Source organism: Oryctolagus cuniculus, chromosome 14 (genome assembly GCF_051225735.1).
Source record: "Oryctolagus cuniculus isolate XC-2025 breed Fujian yellow rabbit chromosome 14, ASM5122573v1, whole genome shotgun sequence".
NCBI classification, from domain to species: domain Eukaryota; kingdom Metazoa; phylum Chordata; class Mammalia; order Lagomorpha; family Leporidae; genus Oryctolagus; species Oryctolagus cuniculus.
Window position 1 is genome coordinate 57,909,602 of NC_142880.1, and position 25,120 is coordinate 57,934,721.

Sequence of the window (25,120 nt, forward strand, 5' to 3'; positions counted from 1 at the left end):
CCGGAGCCCACCCCCATCCTCTACATCCTCCTATCCGAAAGCGCAACCGGGTGAGCGCGCGTTTCCGCCCGGAGAGGGCGGTGGTGGCGCGGCTCGGGCTCTCGTGGGTACTCACGGGGTTCCTGGGACTGGGCACTCCTTGGGGCACGAAAATATGACTGCCTGCGACGGAGAGCGCGCTCGCCTCCGCCGCTACGCGGAGCTACCTGTGTGGGTGGTGGAGGAGCATCAGGAGGTGAGCGGGCTGCTGTGGGGCTGTGAGGAGCTGAGGCTCACGGGCCCGGGAGACGCTGCAGCCGTAGAGTCGGAGGCCACAGAAATAACCACGGTCTATCTGCCCCAATTCCGTTGTTGTGAGGAAAAACTCCGAAATGGCTCTCTTGAAAGAGTAGAAGCGTTTATGGGGCGTTTACCCCGATTTGCTCCAAATCCCACAGCTAGCAACTAGTGAGGTGGGGATTCGAACCCGAACAGGCGGACTGCAGAGCCCCGATCCCGTTAACGTGCAGTTAACGCAGGTTTCTGATCGTCTCCTGGCATCTCCGCCACTGCCTTGCTGTGGACCAGGGACGCTTTATGCTGAGGATGTGGGCTCCAGCCTGTGAGGTGGGGACAGCCATCAGGGCTTTCAGGGGTATTGTTGGGTAAGTAGGTACTGAAGCACGGTGCTCCTGATTTATCAGCGCTAAAAGCTGTTCCCATTTTTACGACTGCGCTGCTGTAAGTTGGTGATTTACTCTAGACTTCGAAGACATTTGTTGAGAAGTAGTATCTATAGGCCGTGGAGGTTGTCTGGATAGAAGAGGAAGAGGGATTTGCTGAGGGAGAAAGTTAAGAGAACAAAAAAGTTGGGTTTCTCAGAACCTGGACCTGAGAGAAAGAGAAAGTGTAGGTGAGATGATGCTTTCAGACTCGGTGTTACGCCTGGGACTGTGGAAGGTGTAAGAGGAGAAAGAGCCTTCCAGATCACCTAGGCCAGCCCTGCTACTTTAAAGATACCAAGAAGACCTGGGGGCCTCCTGTTCTGTACACAGTTAAGGCTAGAATGGGCATTCACCAGCAGTTGGTTCCTGAACCCTAGTCGCCCTTTCCCGCATTACGCCTTGCCCTTGAGATAGGGTCAGGAATGCATCCAGAGGTGCCAGGTGCGGGCGGGAAGTTCTGAGGGAAAAAATCGAGCTTGAATCATCATCTGAACCCTCCTGCAGTAAGCGCGTTTTGTATGTTTCCCACTTTTTAACAACTCCGTATGCCTCAAATGTGTGCCACTGTGTTTAGCAATGTGTTTCACTTTGCACTTGAGTGTATATGCTCATGATTTCAGTGTCAATTCTGAGTGTGTGTTTACGTCTTTTACAGGTTCTGCCTTTTATATACCGGGCCATAGGCTCAAAGCATCTTCCTGCCAAGGATATAAGTTTTTTACATTTTGACTCCCATCCAGACCTTCTCATTCCTGTGAATATGCCAGCAGACACAGTGTTTGATAAGGAAACACTCTTTGAGTAATACTTTGATTTTACTAATGATCTTTTATGTGTTTGAAATACAGTTTTTAGTAGATGATAAGCAATTGAGGGGAATAGACTTTGCTATTTTGTTTGCTTTTTTCCTTTTTTATTTTATTTAGAATAATGTATTGATTAACTTTTAAAGAAATTCTTTATTTACATTTTCATTAAAAGACATTCTATCCACTGCTTCACCCCATAAATGCCCACAACAGCTGGGGATGGGCCAGGACAAAGTCAGAAGCTGAAAACTCTCCACGTAAATGACAGGAGCCCAAGTTCTTAAGCCATCATTGCTGTCTCCCAGGGTGCACATCAGCAGGAAGCTGGAATCCAGAACAGAGCCCGTTCTCAAACCCGGGCACTGTGATATAGGATGTAGGCATCTCAAGTAGTATCTCAACCACTATATCAAATACCTATGCTGACAAACACTTTCCTTAAAGAAACAGAAGATATTTTATGTGTGCTGGCCCTGTGGTTATATATTAGAACTATTTAACTCTGCCCTTGTAATATGAAAGCAATCATAGATACTGTAAACAAATGACAGTAGCCATGTTACAATAAAACTTTATTTACAAAAATAGCCCAGCTAACATTTACTAATCTCTTGTTTCAAGTAGAACACAGTAGGAAAACCTTTTTGAACATGTGTTAGGGCATAGCAAGCTAAGCATCCAACACCAGCACCCCATATGAGTGCCGGTTAAAGTCCCAGCATCTCCACTTCTGATCCAGCTCCCTGCTAATGCACCTGGGAGAGCAGCAGAAGATGGCCCATGTTCTTGACACCCATGTGGGAGACCCAGATAGAGTTTCAGTCTCCTGGCTTGGACCTGGGCATTGCTGCCATTTGGGGTGTTAGCCAGCAGATGGAAGATCGCTCTGTCTTTTCTATATCTCTGCAACTCTGCCTGAAAAGATCTGAGGAGCCTCCTAAGAAACTGCTCTTTGAGACCTGTTATCTTAAAATATGGTGTGGATGAAATAATATTTGGGAGAAAAATAACACTCACTAATAGTTTTAATGTTTCTCTCTATTTCTTTCCTAGAGAACTAAGTATTGAAAACTGGATTATGCCTGCAGTTTATGCTGGCCATTTTTCCCACGTTGTATGGCTTCATCCCACATGGGCTCAGCAAATGAGAGAAGGAAAACACCACTTTTTAGTGGGCAAAGACACTTCTACTACAACAATCAGGTAATATCCTCAAATTTTTCTGTGTGAAAGGGGTGAATGCTTCTATCTTATTTTGGATCCTTTTATCTCTAAACACAAATGAGAACTGATTAAACCTCAACTACTGGGCCGGCGCCGCGGCTCACTAGGCTAATCCTCCGCCTTGCGGCGCCGGCACACCGGGTTCTAGTCCCGGTTGGGGTGCCGGATTCTGTCCCGGTTGCCCCTCTTCCAGGCCAGCTCTCTGCTTTGGCCAGGGAGTGCAGTGGAGGATGGCCCAGGTGCTTGGGCCCTGCACCCCATGGGAGACCAGGAAAAGCACCTAGCTCCTGGCTCCTGCCTTCGGATCAGCGCAGTGCGCCGGCTGCAGCGCGCCAGCTGCGGCGGCCATTGGAGGGTGAACCAACGGCAAAGGAAGACCTTTCTCTCTGTCTCTCTCTCTCACTGTCCACTCTGCCTGTCAAAAAAAAAAAAAAAAAAAAAAACTCCTCCAAAAAGAGTTCTCAGAACACCAAGAATAGTTTTAAGTCTCCTGACCTCTTTCATGCTGCATTTTATTTTGTTGCTGGTCAGATCGCCTTTTGAATTTTAGGACCTTCATGCTCTGGAATTTGGGCTTTATTGATGATCAGCTGCATTGAATCACTGAAGTTCGTTACAGATTTATATATCTACTGTTATATTTTACTGTTTCCTTCCAATGTAACTATTGTCTGTTGAATCTGACATTTAAAGATTTATATATCTGAGAGGCAGAGTTACTGAGAGACAGAGAGAAAGGTCTTCCATCCACTGGTTCATTCCCAAAATGACCACAACAGCTAGAGCTGGACCAATCTGAATTCAGGAGCCATGAGCGTCCAGGTATCCCACACAGGTGCTGCTTTCCCAGACACATTAGCAGGGTACTGAACCAGAATTGGAGCAGCTGGAACTCAAACACACTCCAACATGGGATGTCAGCATTGCAAGCCACTGCTTAACCTTCTCCACCATAATGCCGGCCATTATTTTGGTTTGGGTTTTTTATGTTTTTTTTGTTTGTTTGTTTGTGTTTTTATTTAAGATTTATTTATTCGTTTGAAAATCAGAGTCACTCAGAGAAGGAGAGGCAGAGAGAGAGAGAGAGAGAGAGGTCTTCCATCCACTGGTTCACTCCCCAGTTGGCTGCAACGGCCAGAGCTGCACCGTTCTGAAGCCAGGAGCCAAGAGCTTCCTCTGGGTCTTCCCACGTGGGTGTAAGGGCCCAAGGACTTGGGCCATCTTCTACTGCTTTCCCAGGCCATAGCAGAGAGCTAGATTGGAAGTAGAGCAGCTGGGATTCAAACCTGTGCCCATGTGGGATACCAGTGCTGTAGTTGGCAGCTTTAGCTGCTATGCCACAGCACAGGCCCCTGTTTGTTTTAGTAAGTCTTATTTGTTTTAATAAGTTTAATGGCTGAATGAGTTATTTAATGGTTGAATGAGTTATATGAGTTTTAATATTATTGATTTGATTAGTTTTAGGTGATTAGTGTGAATTAAATTGCAGTATCATCTGACTTGAGTTATATGCACAGCTATTTTTGTTGTGTAAGACATTTAACCAGTGTTCTCTGTGCTTTTTAGGATACTTTATTACCTTTAGAAAGAGTATATTCTTGACTTTCTAAATTCTTTTTGTGATGGTATAAATATTTTAAATCATGTGACTATAGCTTTCTAGAACCTGAAGGATAGTGGGATGAAATGGTAATGCATTAAAAATGAAAATGGCCTGGGAAAAGAGGCAGAAGATAGCCCAAGTGTTTAGGCCCCTGCCGCCATCACCCACATGGGAGACCCAGATAAAGCTCCTGGCTCCTGACTCCGCCCTAACCGGTGTGGCCATCTGAGGAATAAACCTGCAGATAAAAGATTCTCTCCTTCTCTCTCTTTCTGTCCGTCTCTCTGTAACTGTAACTTTCAAATACGTAAATAAATCTCTTTAAAAGTGAAAAAAAACGGGCCAGCGCTGTGGCACTGGCAGCACCAGCATCCCACATGGGCACCAGTTCAAGTCCTGGCTGCTCTACTTCCTATCCAGCTCTCTGCGATGGCCTGGGAAAGCAGTAGAAGATGGCCCAGCTCCTTGGACCCCTGCACCCACTTGGGAGACCTGTAAGAAGCCCCTGGCTCCTGGCTTTGGATCAGCTCAGCTCTGCGGTTGTAGTCATTTGGGGAGTAAACCAGCGGAATGAAAGACCTCTCTCTCTGGCACTACCATTTTCTGTAACTGTCTTTTAAATAAAATAAAATAATTCATTAAAAAGTGGAAAAAAATCTTGAAAATTAAACTGTTTACTTCTAATCTGTCCATATGACATAATTAACTTATAGAACAAGTGGGGTTTTTTTTTTTTGTTTTTTTTTGTTTTTTTTTGACAGGCAGAGTTAGACAGTGAGAGAGAGACATTTGGTTCACCCCCCAAATGGCTGCTATGGCCAGCGCGCTGCGCCGATCCGAAGCCAGGAGCCAGGTGCTTCCTCGTGGTCTCTCATGTGGGTGCAGGGCCCAAGCACTTGGGCCATCCTCCACTGCCTTCCCAGGCTGGAAGAAGAGCAACCAGGACAGAACCGGCACCCCAACCGGGACTAGAACCTGGAGTACCAGCGCCGCAGGCAGAAGATTAGCCTAGTGAGCTGCGGCACCAACCTTCATTTATTTTTGTTGTGATGTATTTATTTAGGATAAATTAAAAACATATAATAAATATTGTACATAATACTGCAAAAGTGGTTTTTATCAATACTTCAGTCAGTAGACTTCAATTAACCTGCAAAATCAAATAATTTTTTGCAGTCTGACACAGACATCTAAAATAGTACTTGGAAGATTTTTTTTTTTTTTTTGACAGGCAGAGTGGACAGTGAGAGAGAGAGAGAGACAGAGAGAAAGGTCTTCCTTTTGCTGTTGGTTCACCTTCCAATGGCCACCGCAGCCGGCGCGCTGCGGCCGGCGCACCGTGCTGATCCGATGGCAGGAGCCAGGTACTTCTCCTGGTCTCCCATGGGGTACAGGGCCCAAGCACTTGGGCCATCCTCCACTGCACTCCCGGGCCACAGCAGAGAGCTGGCCTGGAAGAGGGGCAACCGGGACAGAATCCGGCGCCCCGACCAGGACTAGAACCCGGTGTGCCGGCGCCGCTAGGCGGAGGATTAGCCTAGTGAGCCGCGGCACCGGCCGGAAGATTTTTATTATCTCATGATTTTAGTAAATCCTGCAATAAAAATTCGTGGAACAGATGCATAGAGGTATGCAGTCAGATTGTGTAGTTTTGTATAGGAAAAAAAAAAAACAAAGTAAAATTTCCATTATTAAAAAGAATGGAAACTTAGATTGGGGTAAATAGACTTTGTCTTTATTAGAATGGTACAGTTTTTAATGATTTTTTTAAAGATTTTACTTATTTATTTTAAATAATTACAGAGAGAGGGAAGAGAGAAAGAGAGGTCTTCCATCTGTTGTTTTACTCCCCAAATGCCTGCAGTGGCCAGGACTAGGCCAGGCTGAGGCCAGGAGCCAGGAGTTTCATCCAGGTTTCCCATGTGGGTAGAGGGGTCCAAGCACTTGGGCCATCCTCTGCTGCTTTCTAGCAGGGAGTTGGATTGGAAATGGAGTAGCCAGGACTCGAACTGGCACCCATATGGGATACTGACCTGCAAACAGAAGTGCTGGCCCCCAGTTTTTAATAATCTTATTCAGGAGTGGGTATTGTGGTACAGTGAGTTAAGCTATCACTTGTGACTCCTGCATCCTTTATTAGGGTGCTAGTTTGAGCCCCAGCTACCACACTTCTGATGCAGCTTCTTGCTAGTGCATCCTGGGAGGTAATGGATATTGGCTCAAGTACATGGGACTCTGCCAACTGCGTGGGAAACCTAAGTGGAATTCTGAGCTTCTAGGATGCCAGTGTTGCAAACGGCAACTTAACCCACTGTACCACAATGCCAGTTGCTTGCTAATGTTGAAGTTCAGTGCACACAAGCCTATGTGGTAACTCTACAATGTAGGAAGCTCTAGTTCCTTAAGTCTTTTTTTGTCCACCATCTCTAGGTGGTCCTCTTAGTCAGCCTTGTCATTTCCATATTCATGTCCCAGTCAGCAGGGAAGGGCAGCAGAGCAAGGCTTTGCATTCTTTTCTGCCTTTACAACGATTAGCCAGAACTTACTCAGGTGGCCACGTGTTGCTGCAAGGTAGACTGACATGCAGTCTTTACTTGGGACAGTAAAGAATCTGAGGAATTCTTTGCCCAGCTAAGAATTTGAGGAATACTATTTCTGCAAAACAGGAAATACAAGTATTAAAGACAGTCTCAGTTTTTGTTATACATGTCCTTAAATTTTTATAGTGGCGTAGTGAAATGTCAGTTAATTTGTCCATTCTTTAAAATAGTTTTTTCCTCTGAACCAGGGTTACAAGTACTGATCATTACTTCCTCAGTGATGGCCTCTATGTACCTGAAGACCAGCTAGAGAACCAGAAGCCTTTAAGACTGGATGTAATCATGATGAAACCTAATAAACTCTGTAGCAAACAAGAAGAAAATGCTGCAGTGTGTTCTGCCAAGAAGCCAAAACTGGCACTGGAAGGTGCAGAAAACACTGCCTCTGGTACTTGCGACTCTTCTGCAGATGGACTGGGAAAGGACCCAGGGACACAGAGAAGCTGCCAGTCTTGCCTGGAGCTGTCATGTGTGTGTTCTGAAAGTCAGGCCTGCCAGAGTACCGTCAGCACTGGGGAAGTTCTGGAAATTTTGGAGAAAGGAGATGGATTTGTTTTAGATATTGACTTAGATTTTTTTTCCGTTAAGAATCCCTTCAAAGAAATGTTCACTCAGGTATATACATTTTTAAAATAATAGATCTTGAGAATTGCATGACATTTTTCTAGCTTAGGGATCAGCAAAGTTTCTTCAAGGGCCATAAAGTAATTATTTAATACATGATGGCTACATTCTCTGCAACATATGTTCTTTTTTTTATGTTTTTTAGCCTTTTAAAATTATGTATACTGGCCGGCACCGCGGCCCACTAGGCTAATCCTCCACCTGTGGCACTGGCACTCCGGGTTCTAGTCCCGGTTGGGGCGCCGGTTCTGTCCTGGTTGCTCCTTTTCCAGTCCAGCTCTCTGCTGTGGCCCGGGAAGGCAGTGGAGGATGGCCCAAGTGCTTGGGCCCTGCACCCGCCACCTGGCTCCTGGCTTCGGATCGGCGCAGTGTACCAGCCGTTGTGGCCATTGGGGGGGTGAACCAATTGAAGGAAGACCTTTCTCTCTGTCTTTCTCACTGTCTAACTCTGCCTGTCCAAAAAAAAAAAAAAAAAAAAAAAAAGGATGTATACCATTCTTACCTTGAGTGCCATACAAAAGCAGGCCATTGGCCCTGGGTTGCTGACCCCTGCTATCCATAGTCTTCATTATTTTAGACTTCTTAATGGGGTTATTATTTACATAGGTAGTTTAAAAAATGGGATTAAGTAGTACAAGAAAGTATATACACTGAAAAAAATCACATACTTACCCTGTCCATTCCTTCAGATTCTTACTTCAGAAACAAATACTCTGGCTAGTTTATTGTATATCCTTCTAGAGATATTCTATGTATCTAAAATTCTCTATGACACATTTTTCCTTAAAACAATGAAGTCCCTGATTTCACATGTCACTGTATGTAGTTAATGATGCAGGGTTGTGATCCTTAAGCTAAGTACTTCACCTGATCTTAAGTATAAATTACTACACAATATTATTATGTGTATATCTGATGTAGGACTGTGCATTTAACAAATTTTATTTGATAAATTCATGATCCGAATGAGCATTCCTAGGTGCATTTTTTAAAATATTTTTTAATTTATTTATTTGAGAGGTAGAGTCAGAAAGTTCTTCCATCCACTGGTTCCCTCCCCCAGATGGCACAACAATCGATCCAAAGCCATGAGCCAGCCAGGAGCTTCTTCCAGGTCTCCCACATTGGTGCAGGGGCCATCTTCTACTGCTTTTCCAGACCATAGCAGAGGGCTGGATTGGAAGAAAAGCAGCCAGGACAAGAACCAGTGCCCGTATGGGATGACAGCACCACAGGCGGAGGCTTAGCCTACTGTGCCACAGCACCTGCCCTCCTAGGTGCATTTTAGACACACACATAACAGCTTACTTTAATAACATGAGAGAAGTTCTTCCAAATCTTTTCTTTCTGGTATTCAAATTGACTGTGTTCATTATTAGATTCATTATGATGGTTACGATGACGTTGTACTTTATGATCCTAATTCTATGGATATATATCAAAAGCAAAAAATTCTACTAGGTACTAATTTAGAAGAGGTAAGAGGTAGGGATTTAGTGTAATTTGCAGCAGGAATCTGGGACCTAAAGAGACTTTAGTTGTTATCAGGAAACCTAGGAATGCAGAGGTTTTTGCATCCTTTATACCTCTTGGTACTATGAAACTTCCTGAAAAGAACATTATACTTTGTAAGAGTTTTATACTTTATAATTCAAAACTATTATTTTTTAATATAAGGAAAGATAGTTTGCCCTTTTTTTAGAGCATGCTTATAAGTTAGTTAGGTTCTCTTTGCTACTTCTGCTTACTAACTGTATGATCTTGGGATCTTGAGAAAGCTACTTAACCTTTCTGATGTGCAATTTCTTCAAGTATGAGATTAGAATAATAATCATACCCAATTTAGGATTGTTATAATCTGTGCTTAATAAATTTTAGCTATTGGGGGCCGGCATTGTGGCATAATGAGTTAAGCTGCTGCATACAACACCAGCATCCCATATGGGCACAGGTTCAAATCCAGGCTGCTCCACTTCTAATCCAGCTCCCTGTTAGTGCTCCTGGGAAAACAGTAGAAGATGGCCCAAGTGCTCTGGTCCTTGCACTCACATGGGAGACCCGGATGAATGAAGCCCCTGGCTCCTGTTTTTGGACTGGCCCAGTTCCAGCCGTTGTAGCCATTTGTGGAGTGAGCCAGCAGATAGACAGTTGATCTCTCTTCCAGTCTGTCAGTCTCTCTCCCCTTTCCCTTTACTCCCCCTCTGCAGCTTTCAAATAAATAAAATAAACCTTTAAAAATAAATAAATACATTTTAACTCTTGGATAGAACCTCTTCCTCACAATACTCCAAAACGAGATTATTGGGAGTGGATTGAACCCACATATGTAATGGAGCTATGTGGTAGTGCTGAACAAGGCAGGACTTTCTGCGAAGCCTGCGTAAGCAGGAATCTTTTCTTCCATTACGTGGAGCCTCTAACTGAGGTCATAAGTCTCAGCCACTTTGCCTCCACTATTGCCTTTGTACTCCAGGTTCTCTTTTGATGTTAAAAAAAAAATGACTGCAAAATGAACATGGAGATTTGTTTAGTTTTCATTATAAAATATACATATATTTCCTAAAAACAGCTAGAATCTGTTTAGGTCCTAGGATATAGCCATTTATAAAGTGGGATATTATTGGAAATATTTTCACATCATGACCAGCTACCTACCTAGTTGTCTTCAACAGCTGATTTTTATACATTATTGTCTTTCCCAGCTGGATGGTGTTTCCCTGAAGAAATTATATTTACAGTGGAAATCTAAAATATATATTGATTCTCCCAGGCAAATCTTTAAATAATAATCCAAGATATTCTTTATCACAGGCAAGGCTATCTTTCACTTTAAGCATATTATTTTTAAAAATTTAGCTTTTTTCTTGATATATAGATTTGTTTTCTTTTCTAGGAAGAATACAAAATCTTACAAGAGCTATACAATTTTAAAAGGCCTGGTGCCAACCTGTCAGAGGTATTTCCATTTATTTCTTTGAGTTTTATGCAAAGTAAATCATTATCTGCTAATATATTACAGCTTATTAGAGTTATTTCAAAGGACTGTCCAAAGTGTATGTGTGTGTGTTTGGTGTGTTTTTGTGTCGCTGTGTTTATCAGTGAAGCCCAGAGTTAATACCTGACAATCATGTTTTAGTGTGATATTGCTTGGTTGTTTTTGAAAGAATACCTATATAATCTTAGCTTTCATCTGTGTACAGGAAGATTTGGTAGATATTGTTGATACTCGAATTCACCAATTAGAAGACTTAGAGGCTACTTTTGCTGATTTGTGTGATGGTGATAATGAAGAAACAGTACAAAGATGGGCTTCAAATCCTGGGTAAGACCCTTGCATGTTTTCCCCCAACTTTATTAGCTTTCAGTACTAAGTATACTCCTAAATTTGCTATAAAAATTGCTTTGTTAAAATTGGTGTTAAATTTCAAATGGATTTACTATCAATAGTTAGCATTTATTTTTTCCTCTGTGCCCTCTGTCTATAAAATTTTTCCTTACATTATCTCATTTATTCCTCAACAACAACCTTATGGTTTTATTATTTTATGTACATTTAGTAGATGTGAAGGAAAAAGCACAGAGATTAAGTATGTCACTCATAATAAGTAGTCATGCTTTCAGTTGTCATTCAATAGCTACCCCTAAATATAAAATAATAAGCTAGTCTTTCAAAGGATTAAAGATGAATATATAGATAGTCCCTGGTATATAAAAAGTAAGAAAAAATTTTCAAAAGAAAAGTAATTGCCTTGACAAATAAATTATAATATGGAAATTAATCTCCTTTTAAGAATAATGCAACTACTGATAGAAGAGCTTATTTTCAAAGCATTCATGACATGAGGAAACAGTATTTGGATGCTCAGTTCTTCATCAGGTCAATTACTTGACCGATTCTTTCATTGTTAACATAGCATGAAAGTAGAAAGAGAAAATTTCTTTTAGAGTGAAAACCATTGGTATTAAAGCTGGCATGAAAGAATATATTAATGTTAATATTGTAGTTAGTTTTCTTTAAAATAATTCTATAGATTATGTAAACTCAGAAGGCCAGAAAACTAAAATAAAATAGTCAAACTCTTTGTCTCCTTGAACATAGAAAGACCACAACTAGTTTGTTTGTTTGTTTGTTTGCTTTTTGACAGGCAGAGTTAGACAGTGAGAGAGAGAGAGACAGAGAGACAGAGAGAAAGGTCTTCCTTCCGTTGCCTCACCCCTGAAATGGCCGCTTGGGCCGGCACGCTGCGCTCATCCAAAGCCAGGAGCCAGGTGCTTCCTCCTGGTCTCCCATGCAGGTGCAGGGCCCAAGGACTTGGGCCATCCTCCACTGCCTTCCCAGACCACAGCAGAGAGCTGGACTGGAAGAGGAGCAACCGAGATAGAATCCGGTGCCCCAACCAGGACTAGAACCCGGGGTGCCAGCACTGCATGCGGAGGATTAGCCAAGTGAGCCACGGCACCAGCCCACAACTATTTTAAAATTGATCTCCCACAAACCTAACTAATGATTCTCTACAGTGTAAACAGAAGGAAGAAATCAGCTGTAAGACAACAATAAAAAATATGAAGTTAAAATCACAATACTTTAGACAAAAATTAATGGCCACTAAAATTTTTCATGTTAGTTATTGAAAACAATTCATCAGGTCTCCAGTAGATTACAGAGAAAACTGGAACAGCCTTTGGAGAGGAATCATGTGGCTAAAAGGTAAAGTGTATGAGTGAGAAATACCTTCTTTTGCTATGTGCATATTATCACCTTTTCAAAATATGCTTTGTAATTTCGGCTCAAAAATTTCAGAAACATCTGTGGTTTTTAAATATCATAAACTTTATTATCACCATGGAAAACAGTGGTATGGAAGAATGACTGATAATAATTTGTTCACATTAGTGAATGTTGGCCAGGTACAGTTCATAATCTTTCTTTTTGGTGTAGGGAGCTAGTTCTAAAAATGATACCCTCTTTTTTGAAATTATGATGGAAGAAGGAGATACAAGTCACAGGACATGAATGTTCCTAGAAATATTAAAAAGAATCCACCATTTCAAGATTTCATGAAGCCTTAAGCCAAGTTTTAAATGTAATAACAACAGAATAGGCCTGGAAACCTTACAGTCCTGAATGTAGCCCAGAGACAGGGCCACCTTGCACTGTAACCTAGATGCCTGTTGAACATACCCAGTTATCTCATCATCTCCTGCAGGTAGTTCCACCACAAACAGGAAGATATGTTAAGACTGCAACAGTGGTGAGTTTATATTGTCTCTGAAATTGGAAGGAGAAAGAGCAACACAAAGGAAAATTAAGTGAGACAGTAAGAAAAGTCCCCTCCAATCAGCTATCACTCTGGGGGTGGGAGTGTTCACTGTGCCTAAGGAAGTGAAGTGGTGGTTAAGGTTCAGAAGCCCAAGGAAGGAATAATAGGGCAACTAGACAGGCAGGCCTTTGTGTCTTCTTGGTTCCCCCCCCCCCCCAACAAATTAGTGGATATTGGTGGAGAAGGCATTAAAATACCACGAACATTAGTCAGTTTATCAGAGATTCCAAAGACTTCTACCTAAATTAAGTAACTTGAAAGTACCACTATTACTGTATTAGATAGAATGGAATTTTTCTGATTATAATTATATATTGATATACATTGCTCTCATTTATCTTTAACTTTTGAGAAATAGTGTTTTTCATCACAGTATGCTAAAGGCACTTGATTTTCCTGCTGACCAAAATAGTTTTTAAGTGCAGGCCTTCTGACACAGCAGGTTAAGCTGCCACCTACATGCCGGCATCCCGTATCAGAAGACAAATTCAAATTCCTGACTACTAGGATTCCAATACAGCTCTGTGCTGACGTGCCTGGGAAGGCAGCAGATGATGGCCCACGTATCTGGGGTCCCTAAACCCATGCGGGAGACCCAAGTGGAGCTGTCCAGGCTCCAAGCTTTGGCCTGGCCTGGCGCAGCACTTGTTGTTGGCAGCTATCTGGGGAATGAATCAGAGGATCCAAGGTCTCTTCCCCCGCCCCCACCCCAGGCCTCCCCCACCACCACCACAACTCTCCCTTGCCTCCTCTCCCTATCAATCTGCCTTTCACATAAATAAAATCTTTTTTAAGAAATAATTTTTAATATAAGAGCTTCTCATTTCTAGAGAAGAAAACATCATTTTCTTCAGTGATTGTTTTCAACTTTCAACACAATCTGCAATTTTTTACATAAGAAAATGGTAGGGAACATTTATAACAGCTTTATTTTTCATTTCCCAATCACCATATGAAACGTTCCTAATGGTAAATGTTAAGTATAATGTGTTACTTTGCTATCGTAATTTTAGTTTAAGTGGTTGTGATGTTTGATTGAATAGGGTGGTTTTTTTTTCCAGAATGGGATCACTAGTTCCACTTGTACAGAGTTTAAAAAAACGAATGGAAGTGCCTGACTATGAAATGGTAAATATTTTTATATTAAGTTATGTAAAATTGACCCATTTTATATAAAGGCAGTTTTCTGAGTAGAAAACTTTGCTTTTGTAAAGATGGTTTGTTTTATTTGTATTTCTCTGAAGTCTAAATGAATTCTTAAGAAAAAGCATAAGTGAAAAACACATACTTTTAGAAGCCAGAATACGGTTAACTATGACATATTTGAGTTCCAGCTTTCAAAACAAAAGTTGCAAAATGACAGCCTGTGAGCGACTTGTAGCTTTCAAATTTCTTTGGTAGTAAAACTGAAACACCACTCATTTAAAATTAAAACACATATGTAGATACCAATAGGTCGTCATTATACATAAAGGATACATTAGAAAACAATAGATAAGCTAGGAGGAAAACTCCTGTAGCTCCTCAAAGCTTTGAATATAGTATGGGTGCATATTTAAAAAGTAAATAAAATAATATGTTAAAAGAAAGGGTAGAATAAGAATATTATGTAAAATTTGGCATCAACATTTTAGGATCTAGGTGAAATGGATAATTTGCCAGAAAATGTGAATTAAGATTGACTTAAGTACAAGCAGAGGAACTAAGTAAATCAACAGTCATAAGAATTTTAAATTATAGAAATAGTTAAAGAATTATTCCTTAAAAAGGCATTGGACCCAGACAGGTGTATAGGCCAGTTTTTCCAAATCTTCAGAGAGTGGGAAATTTCTGTGACACAGAAACTATTGAGAGGAGCATGTATTTGAAAATGCCTTGCAGTTAGGAGGCCTGTGCAACTTCAAGGTACCAGGATTTAATTCCCAGCCCTGGCTCCCGACTCCAGCTCCCTGGCAATACACACCTTAGGAGGCAGCAGTGATGGCACAAGTATTTGGGTTCCCACCACTGATAGGACAGACTTGGATTGTTTTCTTGGCTGCAGCTTTAGCATCAGCCATTGTAAACATTTGGGCCATTAACCAGCCCATGAAAGTGCTCGTTCGCTCACGCGCTCTCTCTCTCTCGCTCTTCTTTGCAAATAAAAATTTTAAGGCCGGCGCCGCGGCTCACTAGGCTAATCCTCCACCTAGCGGCGCCGGCACACCGGGTTCTAGTCCCGGTCGGGGCGCCGGATTCTGTCCCGGCTGCCCCTCTTCCAGGCCAGCTCTCTGCTGTGGCCCGGGAGTGCAGTGGAGGATGGCCCAGGTGCTTGGGCCCTGCACCCCATGGGAGACCAGGAAAAGCACCTGGCTCCTGGCTCCTGCCAACGGATCAGCGCGGTGCACCGGCCGCAGCCCGCCAGCCGCGGCGGCCATTGGAGGGTGAACCAACGGCAAAAGGAAGACCTTTCTCTCTGTCTCTCTCTCTCACTGTCCACTCTGCCTGTCAAAAAAAAAAAAAAATTTTTAAGAAAACCTATTAAGGAAAAAAAAATAGTCACAATCCATAAAAACATTTAAAAATTAACATCTGTCAGGGCCATCATTATACAGCAGCATGTTAGCCTGCGGCTGTAATGCTGGCATCCCATTTGGTGCTAGTTCGAGTCCCCAATGCTCTGCTTCCAATCCAGCTCCCTGCTAATATCCCCAGTCCAGCTCTCTGCAGTGGAAGATGACACAAGTACTTGGGATGGAATATTCCAAATGGAGTTCCAGGCTCCTGGCTTCAGCCTGACTTCACCTGGCCATTGCAGCCATTTGGGGAGTAAACCAGCAGATGGAAGACTTCTCTTTCTCTGTCATTCCCTCTCCTTAGCTCTGCCTTTCAAATAAATAAATAATGTTTTTTAAAAAATTAGCATTGTTAACAAAGCCATTGATGATTAAAGAATCAAGTACAACATAGTCTTATAGTGTAATTTTTAATTGTGCTATTTTCAGGTTCACCAGGCTGGTCTGACCTGTGATTATTCAGAACTTCCTCACCATATCAGCACAGAACAAGAAATAGAGTATCTTATTCAATCTGTACATTATTTCCTGAAAAATCTACCAAAACCTACTCTTGTGACTATTGCAAGGTAAGTGTGGTAGGGTTAATTATGGTTTCCACTGATGTCTACATCCTCCACCTGCGGCGCCGGCACTCCGAGTTCTAGCCCCGGTTGGGGTGCCGGATTCTGTCCCAGTTGCTCCTCTTCCAGTCCAGCTCTCTGCTGTGGTCTGGGAAGGCAGTGGAGGATGGCCCAAGTATTTGGGCCTTGCACCCACATGGGAGAGCAGGAGGAAGCACCTGGCTCCTGGCACAGCGTCGGCCGTAGTGGCCATTTGGGGAGGTGAACCAATGGAAGGAAGACCTTTCTCCCTGTCTCTCTCTCTCACTGTCTAACTCTGCCTGTCAAAAAAAAAAAAAAAAAAGTCTACATCCTAATGTCTGGAACCTTAAATATGTTGCAGAAGGGACTCTGAAGCATGATTAACTCAAGAATTTCTAGGTGGGGGGATTTTCCAGGTAGGCCTGGTACACAAGGCCTTTATGGGAGGAAATCCACAGAATCCAAGTAAGAGAGAACTTGGAAGGTTGGAAGGTGCTACACTCCTGGCTTTGAGGATGGACAAAGTGGCCACAAGCTAAGGAATGCAGACAACCTCTAGAAACTAGTAAAGGCCAAGAAACAAATCTCCTAGACCCAAAGAAGGAGTGCAGCCTCACTTGCACATTCATTTTAGAACTTCCAACCTCCAAAATTATAAGCTAATTAATGTGTATTATTTTAAACCACTGAATTTGTGGTAGTCTTTTACAGTAACAATAGGAAACAGAATGTCTGTAGGTGAATTTCATGTTTGCTGGTACTGTGATACTACATTTTTTTACTCATCTAGAAATTCAGATATTGTATTTTTTTTCCTATAAGTGATGGTAAGCAAACCACATACTTGTCTTTTTGTTTTGTTTTGTTTTGTTTTGTTTTGTTTTGTTTTGTTTTGACAGGCAGAGTGGACAGTGAGAGAGAGAGGGACAGAGAGAAAGGTCTTCCTTTTGCCGTTGGTTCACCCTCCAAAGGCCACCGCGGCCGGCACACTGCGGCTGGCGCATCACACTGATCCGAAGCCAGGAGCCAGGTACTTCTCCTGGTCTCCCATGGGGTGCAGGGCCCAAGGACTTGGGCCATCCTCCACTGCACTCCCTGGCCACAGCAGAGAGCTGGCCTTGAAGAGGGACAACCGGGACAGAATCTGGTGCCCCGACCAGGACTAGAACCTGGTGTGCTGGCGCCGCTAGGTGGAGGATTAGCCTAGTGAGCCGCGGCACCGGCTATACTTGTCCTTAAAATTGGTGGTATTCAGATGAATATAAGAATTCTCATTTCTGTGTCCTACATAAGAATATTAGCGACTGCCATGTCTTAAATTTGAGCATAACTGCTGAATAGTTATAATTTAATAATTTATTTCCTATATTAATCTCTGATCTGGATTTGTATAGAAATAAAAAGTTCTAAAATAAGTACTTTAAGTATTCAGGCTAATAACTATATAGTAATATATGACAAATATTTTATTATATCTTTTTGTCAATCCTGAAACAAAGCTCATGGATAATATAACCCATCTACTCACATAATGTAAAGATTTATAGATTATATATGTAATACATAGGTAATATAACCTACCTTTCCACATAATTTATATATATGTATGTATATGTATACACACAAAATGTCAGTGACTATAACATAAGGGAAAAATGAAAGTGATTTTTACATGTCTTTCTTTTTTAAAAACTTATTTATTTATTATTTGAAAGGCAGAGTTACAGAGAGGCAGAGGCAAAGAGAGAGAGGGAGAAAAAGGGGTCTTCTGTCCACTGGTTTACTCCCCAAATGGCTGCAACAACTGGAGATGGGCCAATCCAAAACCAGGAGCCAGTAGCTTTTCTGAGTCTCCTATGTGGGTGCTTGGGCCCAAGGACTTGGACCATCTGCCTGGTTTCCCAGACCATAGCAGAGTGCTGGTTGGAAAGTGGAGCAGCCAGGATTCAAACCAGCACTCAAATGGAATGTCAGCACTTGCAGCTTTACCAACCGCGCCACAGCGCTGGCCCTGATTTACATATCTTTACTAAGAGTCACTAAACAGAGCAGTTACAAATACAGATACCCATGTGTTCTATTGGCCAAATACCACAAAAAGCACTGCCAAAATGACATGATTTTTCCAGTCATTGCACAACCTGTTAGTAAAGGTCTGAACTTAAGTCCAGTCTTTCTCAATTCATAGAGTAGTTATGACAAATTTAATTCATACTTAGGCCATTTTCAAAAATACTTTGTACATAAGGCCGGCGCCGGGGCTCAGTAGGCTAATCCTCCGCCTTGCAGCGCCGGCACACTGGGTTCTAGTCCAGCTGGGGCGCCGGATTCTGTCCCGGTTGCCCCTCTTCAAGGCCAGCTCTCTGCTGTGGCCAGGGAGTGCAGTGGAGGATGGCCCAAGTCCTTGGGCCCTGCACCCACATGGGAGACCAGGAGAAGCACCTGGCTCCTGGCTTCGGATCAGTGCGATGTGCTGGCTGCAGCGCGCCAGCCGCGGCGGCCATTGGAGGGTGAACCAATGGCAAAAGAAGACCTTTCTCTCTGTCTCTCTCTCTCTCACATTGTCCACTCTGCCTGTCAAAAAATAAAATAAATAAATCAAAATAAAAAATACTTTGTACGTAAAAGAATGTTAAATTCTAGGCCCAAGAAATTAAAAACTAGTTGTTCACTTGTTTTGTAATTTTTTTATTCTTAATATATATTTAGTTTTATTTAAGGTGTAGAAGTTTCATGTATTTCATTAGGAACATTGTGATACTTGCCACCCTACCCTCCCTCCCACCCATGCACTAACCCTTCTTCCTCCTCCCTCCTATTCCTTCTCAATTTTTACAAAGATCTATTTTCGGTTTACTTTATACCCATAAGGTTAATCCTACACTAAGTAAAGAGTTCAACAAATAGTATGAAGAAAAACACACTGTCTCTCAGCAGTCAAGACAAGAGCTATAAATAATCATCAAATCTCAAAATGTTGATTACACTCCTATACATTACATTTCAGGTATTCTATTAGTTTTTTTTTTTTTTTTCAAAAACCTTTTATTTAAGGTATACAAACCATGCAATTCATAAATACAAATTGAGGAACATAGTGATTCTTCCCAACCTACCCGTATTCCCACCCTTCTTTCTCCTCCCTCTCCCATTCCCATTCCTATTTTTTACTAAGATCTATTTTCAATTAACTTTATGCACATAAGATTAACCCTACGCTAAGTAAAGAGTTCAACAAATAGTATGTTCCTCAACAGTCAAGACAAGTGCTATTCAAAGTCGTTGCATCTCAAAATGTCAATTTCAGTTCTATAGATAACATTTTAGGTACTCTGTTAGTTACCACAAATCAGGGAGAACATATGTTATTTGTCCTTTTGGGACTGGCTTATTTCACTAAGTATAATGTTTTCCAGTTGCATCCATTTTGTTGCAAATGACAGGATTTCTTTTTTTTTTTTTTTTTTTGCCATTCTGTAATATTCTGTGGTGTACATATCCCATAATTTCTTTATGCAGTCTTCAGTTGATGGGTATTTGCATTGATTCCATCTCTTAGCTATTGTGAACTTAGCTGCAGTAAACATGGGGGCATAAATAACTCTTTCTTATGCTGATTTCATTTCATTTGGGTGCATTCCCAGGGGTGGGATGGCTGGGTCATATGGTAGGTCTGTATTCAGGTTCCTGAGGTATCTCCATACTGCTTGCCACAGTGGCTTTCCCAGTTTACATTCCCACCAACAGTGGATTGGGGTGCCTTTTTCCCTACTTCCTTGCCAGCATTTGTTATTTGTCGATTTCTCTATGAAAGCCATTCTTATGAGGATGAGGTGAAACATCATTGTGGTTTTGATTTGCATTTCCCTGATGGCTAGTGATCCGGAGCACTTTTTCATGTGTCTGTTGGCCATTTGGATCTCCTCTTTTGAAGAATGCCTGTTTAAGTCCTTTGCCCATTTCTTAACTGGATTGTTTATTTTGTTGTTGTTGAGTGTCTTGAGCTCTTTATATAGGTACACTTGTGAGAGTATTCCATGGACTTTGGAAGGTATGGAGGACCCAGAAGAGTGAGTCATATTGCAGGACTATCCTGCAGGTTGCAAGCATTCTAGCATCCCAGGCTTCTTGTCCCAGGCCCTTTATGTCAGTAGCATTCACAAAGTCATTGTAACAATCAAAAATGTCTCTATAGGCCGGCGCCGCGGCTCACTAGGCTAATCCTCCGCCTAGCGGCGCCGGCACACCGGGTTCTAGTCCCGGTCGGGGCGCCGGATTCTGTCCCGGTTGCCCCTCTTCCAGGCCAGCCCTCTGCTGTGGCCAGGGAGTGCAGTGGAGGATGGCCCAGGTGCTTGGGCCCTGCACCCCATGGGAGACCAGGAAAAGCACCTGGCTCCTGGCTCCTGCCATCGGATCAGCGCGGTGTGCCGGCCGCAGCGTGCCGGCCGCGGCGGCCATTGGAGGGTGAACCAACGGCAAAGGAAGACCTTTCTCTCTGTCTCTCTCTCTCTCACTGTCCACTCTCCCTGTCAAAAAAAAAAAAAAAAAAAAAAAAAAATGTCTCTATAGAGTCCCATGATTCCTCTGGCGGGGGGAGGAGGGAGTAACTCACATGAAGCGCCATTCTTCTTATGTTTTTAAGAAATCAGAAATCTTTTAAAAGCATTAAGAGTGCCTTTATTTGTTAAAGCTTATAAATTAAGCTTTTAAATATGACACTTTAAGAAAGAACATAAAGAAAGCCAAAAAAAAGAAAAAAAAAATGACACTTTAAAGTAGATCTTTATCCATATGTCTATGCTTGTATGTATATATATATACGTACACTAAATTATCAGATTAATGTTGCACTTTATAATTTGTATGTCTTAATTGTTTATATTAACCTTAGAAATATCCCAGTCACCAGAGAATCAAATGAATTTGTCAGAAATATTTAGATCTGAAACACTTGTGCTAAGTAGTAGGCTAGATAACTAATTGCAATTCCTTCTCTAAAGATTCTTTGCCATTCTTCTCAGTCCATCCTATCCTAAAGGGCTTTCCTTGCTCTAATCTGGAATCAGGAGACACTGATCAAATCAGTTCACATCTTAATCCAGCTGTAATTGGCAGTGACATTGTAACTGCCCCAGTGCGTCTCAAATTATATTTGGTGAGTTCTAGAAAGACTCAAAATCCAAGTTCCTGGCCCACCCTACCTTGCTGTTTTCTCCTTCATACTACTGTGGAAACTGATACCAACACCAGCACATCCCCATGTTTCATATTGGTCCAAGCTATGGATCCTCCACACTTGGGTAGTTAACATTGTTTTTAGAAGTAGAATGCATTTATGGATTGGAAAACTTCTACCCTAGTCATTGCTTACCCTAGCATTTTACACATATAAAAAAAATAAGAAAGATACTCAGCCAATGCCTCTAAGATTAAAAAAATCCTTACTCCCAGTGGCATCTCTCTTTTGAGGAAACAGTAGTCTAGCACCTAAGCACTGAGACTCATGCCTCATGCTTTTGAACACATCACCAACACTTAGCAGCTCTGTGACCTTGCATATGTTAATCTTTGTTTCAGTTTCCTTTAAAGAAGTAGTGACTGTTTCTATTTAAAAGAGTTGCTGAGAAAATCAAAGAACATAATTCACATAAAATGCCTGACCTAGGGTAACATTTTAGTAGCTTTCAACTTTTATTATTCTAAAACTCAACATTCATTTCTGTTTTATGTTGACATCAATATAGACAAGTTTTTCTTCACAGCGTAGTATGATTTTTCTCCTACTTAAGTGTATTTTTCTCCTTTCTCTTGGCTCCAGGTCAAGTCTGGATGATTACTGTCCTTCTGAGCAAGTCGACGCCATTCAAGAAAAGGTCCTCAGCATGCTGCGCGCCCTCTATGGCACTCTGAACGTCCACCTGCAGTACTCTGCAGGGTCCTCTCCGTCCTGAAACACAGCAGTGGGCTCCTCTTTCATCTTGGTCTAGTGACAGGGTTTTCATTAACTTACTTACAAATTAGTCTTCCAGGGAATATTTTTTCTATTAACTTGCAGTTGAAATTTTTCAGATATTTTGAATTTCCAAACAAATATCAGTTATTGAATGAATGCTGGTGTAATTTTTAGGCAGCAAGTCTACCATGCCCAGTTGATGGAACTATGTATCTTTCTTCCTCTCCATCCATCCTGTTGTTGTCTTTGTTTTTGTGAATTTTATTTTCCTTTTAACCCCCTGGGCCCACTGGACTGTTTGAGATTCGCTCATCTGTTCATTCATTTTCTCACTGATAGTTACTGAGCACTTTACATGTGGCAGCATTATTAAATCCTGGGGGTGTGGTAATGAACAGAATAGACAAGGCCCCAATCCTTTTGGGAGAGACAGATGAAAAACTATGGCTTCTGAGAAGTGTTAGGAAGAAAGAACAACCACAAACATGTCTTAGCCATGCTCTTAGGACTCAGGGTACCCTGGCCTTACAGGAAAGAACATTCACAAAAGCTACTACCAGAAGAACCTTGCCACCCCATGGAAATGTTGCAGGAAGTCTACCTTTCCAAGGCTGCTGGGATTTGGCCTCCTGCCAGATGCTTTTCAACATTGTTAGTATTGAAGAGGTCTGGTTGAGTAAACTTGACCAAACAAAAATTAACCTTTGGAGCGGGGTTTTTGGCTAATCAGAAAAGCCCTTTAGGTGATCCTTGTGGGCGTCAGTTAGCATTCTAGTCCCTAAGTACCACTAGATTGGCTGCCTGGATTGATAAATTGTTCAGTAAACCTACTTCTGATGCAGATATTAAGAAAAAAAGTTAAACCTTTACTTCCGACCTGCAATAGATACACAGGGACATAACTGTCTTCCACTAGCCTCCTTGTGCCTAACACTGTCTTCCGGAATCACTCCAGATCATGAAACTTTTACTTTTCTCCATTTACTAAAGTCATCCACTCTTAGATATCCCTTTTGTTCCATAATCGTTTTGTTTTTTGTTTTTTTTTTTTTAATTCCAAAATCTGGAAACCTTGGAAACATTTCTAGTCTGAAGCATTTCTTTTTTCTTTCTTTTTTTTTTAAGATTTATTTATTTATTTGAAAAGCAGAGTTACAGAGTATCAGAGAGAGAGAAATCTTCCATCCACTGGTTCACTCCCCAAATGGCCACAACAGCAAGAACTGCACTGATCCAAAGCCAGGAGCTTCCTCCGGTTTTCCCATGCGGGTGCAGTGGCCCAAGGACTTGGGCCATCTTTTACTGCTTTCCCAGGCCATAGCGGAGAGCTGAATTGGAAGTGGAGCAGCCAGGTCTCAAACCGGCGCTGCAGGTGATGGATTTTACCCACAACACCACAGCACCAGTCCCTCCATAATCATTTTTAACTACCTACTTGATTTCTTTTCCTTTAAGAGACAGCATTGCATGAAAAAAGAAAACAAACACCATCACTCCTCAGTCCTAACTCAGAGCTTTCATTTTTGCATGTAATCGTCAGGCCTCATCCACATCCATACCTACAGAGTTGCATGTAACTAAAACCAAGAACATAGTGCATTGTCACTCAGTAGATGGTACCAGACCCCACTTTTCCAATGATTCTGTTTTCCAGTTTCTTACCACCACGTTAGCTTCCAGAGTCTAATACTGTGGATGCTTATTTGTATTGTGAAAAGGAAAGCAAACTGATTTAGCTTTCCAGCCAGTTTGGCTAAACATTATGTACCAAAAAGATTTATATTCTCTGTAAAAATCAGAGCTTTGCAACATTGTGTTTATTTATATTGAAATTTTTCTGTTGGAATTCTGCAAGTAGATATCACTTTTATTTATGAGTAAATTATTTTGTGCACTAAAAGAAATTAAAAGGTATGTTTTTGAAGTTTTAAAGATGTTAAATACAGCTATGGTACTAATTTATTGTATGTCAGTGTGTTGATGGCATTGATTTTGAGTCTAGTTTACTGGTATTATGATTCCCATGAATTCTGATTGTTTTAACTCAGGTTAAATAAAAGAGCATCAGCTTTGTTTGTGGTAGCAATCAGGTGTTGAATGCTTATGCTTTAAGACTGTATCTGAGGAGTAAAATTGAGTCTACTTACTGCATAGAAACAGTTTAATAAATTACCTCTCTATATATCCAAATAGAAAGATGCTTATCAAGCTATCCTTCATTTGTGTTTTGAGTACCAGTGAGGGACATGAATATTGTTTTGGGTTATGTACAAATACCATTAAAGCTTGGGATTTTAAGTTCTGTCTTTGGTAATACTCTTTTTTTTTTTTTAAGATTTATTTTATTTATTTGAAAGAGTTACACAGAGAAAGGAGAGGCAGAAAGAGAGAGAAGTCTTCCATCCGCTCGTTCACCCAATCAGGAGCCAGGAGCTTCTTCCAGATCTCCCCATGCCGGGGCAGGGGCCCAAGAACTTGGGCCATCTTCTACTGCTTTCCCAGGCCATAGCAGAGAGCTGAATCAGAAGTGGGGCAGCCAGGACTTGAACCGGTGCCCATGTAGGATGCCGGCACTTCAGGCCAGGGCGTTAACCCACTGTGCCACAGCACCGACCACAATAATACTCAGCTGCAGTTTTATATCTCTTTATGTACTGTAGATTCTCTCAGAGCTATTAGTCAATGTAGAAAATGTTTGAGGCTTCTGGGATGTGATGGCAAAAGAAAATACACAGACAAGATAAAAACTGAGTATCACACATACCCAAGGCAGAGCACATAACCAAATTGAACCAAAAGGTAGCGGGTGGGAGGGGGTGGGGAAGCAAAATACAAAAGAGTAGTAGTAAAAAAAAATGAGATGTCTTCCTATTTGTGATAAAGATAAACAGGAAAGATAAATGAGAAGCTAAAAAGATTGGTTACCTACTCAGTGTAGCAAGGAGAAGGGGGAAACCAGAGCAGGTAGTAATGAGGAGGAAGTGACACTCCATGTACTTCTCCAAGTACAGCTTTGTGTGTATTCTGACCATTAGAACCACAGAGCTGTTTAACACATCCAACAAAAATAAATACAGAAATCAACCAAGATGGGAGAACTCTTTCTGGAATACAAATAGGAATAAATTAATTATTGAACAAAT

At 41.7% G+C, this 25,120-nt stretch overlaps 1 protein-coding gene across 6 annotated transcripts; it reads left to right on the plus strand.

Moving 5' to 3' along the window:
- Positions 1 to 14: 14 nt before the first annotated feature.
- C14H5orf22 (chromosome 14 C5orf22 homolog) lies at positions 15 to 24,279 on the plus strand. Of its 6 annotated transcripts, none has more exons than XR_016220115.1 (10): positions 24 to 235; positions 1,360 to 1,505; positions 2,567 to 2,716; positions 7,129 to 7,555; positions 10,267 to 10,520; positions 10,765 to 10,886; positions 12,211 to 12,272; positions 13,947 to 14,013; positions 15,870 to 16,009; positions 21,843 to 24,279. XR_016220115.1 is itself a non-coding variant. In XM_070056614.2 (9 exons), the coding sequence occupies exons 1-9, from the start codon at positions 155 to 157 to the stop codon at positions 21,973 to 21,975; spliced, it is 1,329 nt and encodes a 442-aa protein (XP_069912715.2). In that variant the 5' UTR covers positions 15 to 154; the 3' UTR covers positions 21,976 to 24,279. The 6 variants fall into 6 exon arrangements, 2 of the variants coding, with proteins under 2 accessions (XP_069912715.2, XP_089168782.1); XR_016220113.1 differs by having other exon boundaries at positions 10,458 to 10,520; positions 12,190 to 12,272; XR_011381987.2 differs by having other exon boundaries at positions 10,458 to 10,520.
- Positions 24,280 to 25,120: the final 841 nt, after the last annotated feature.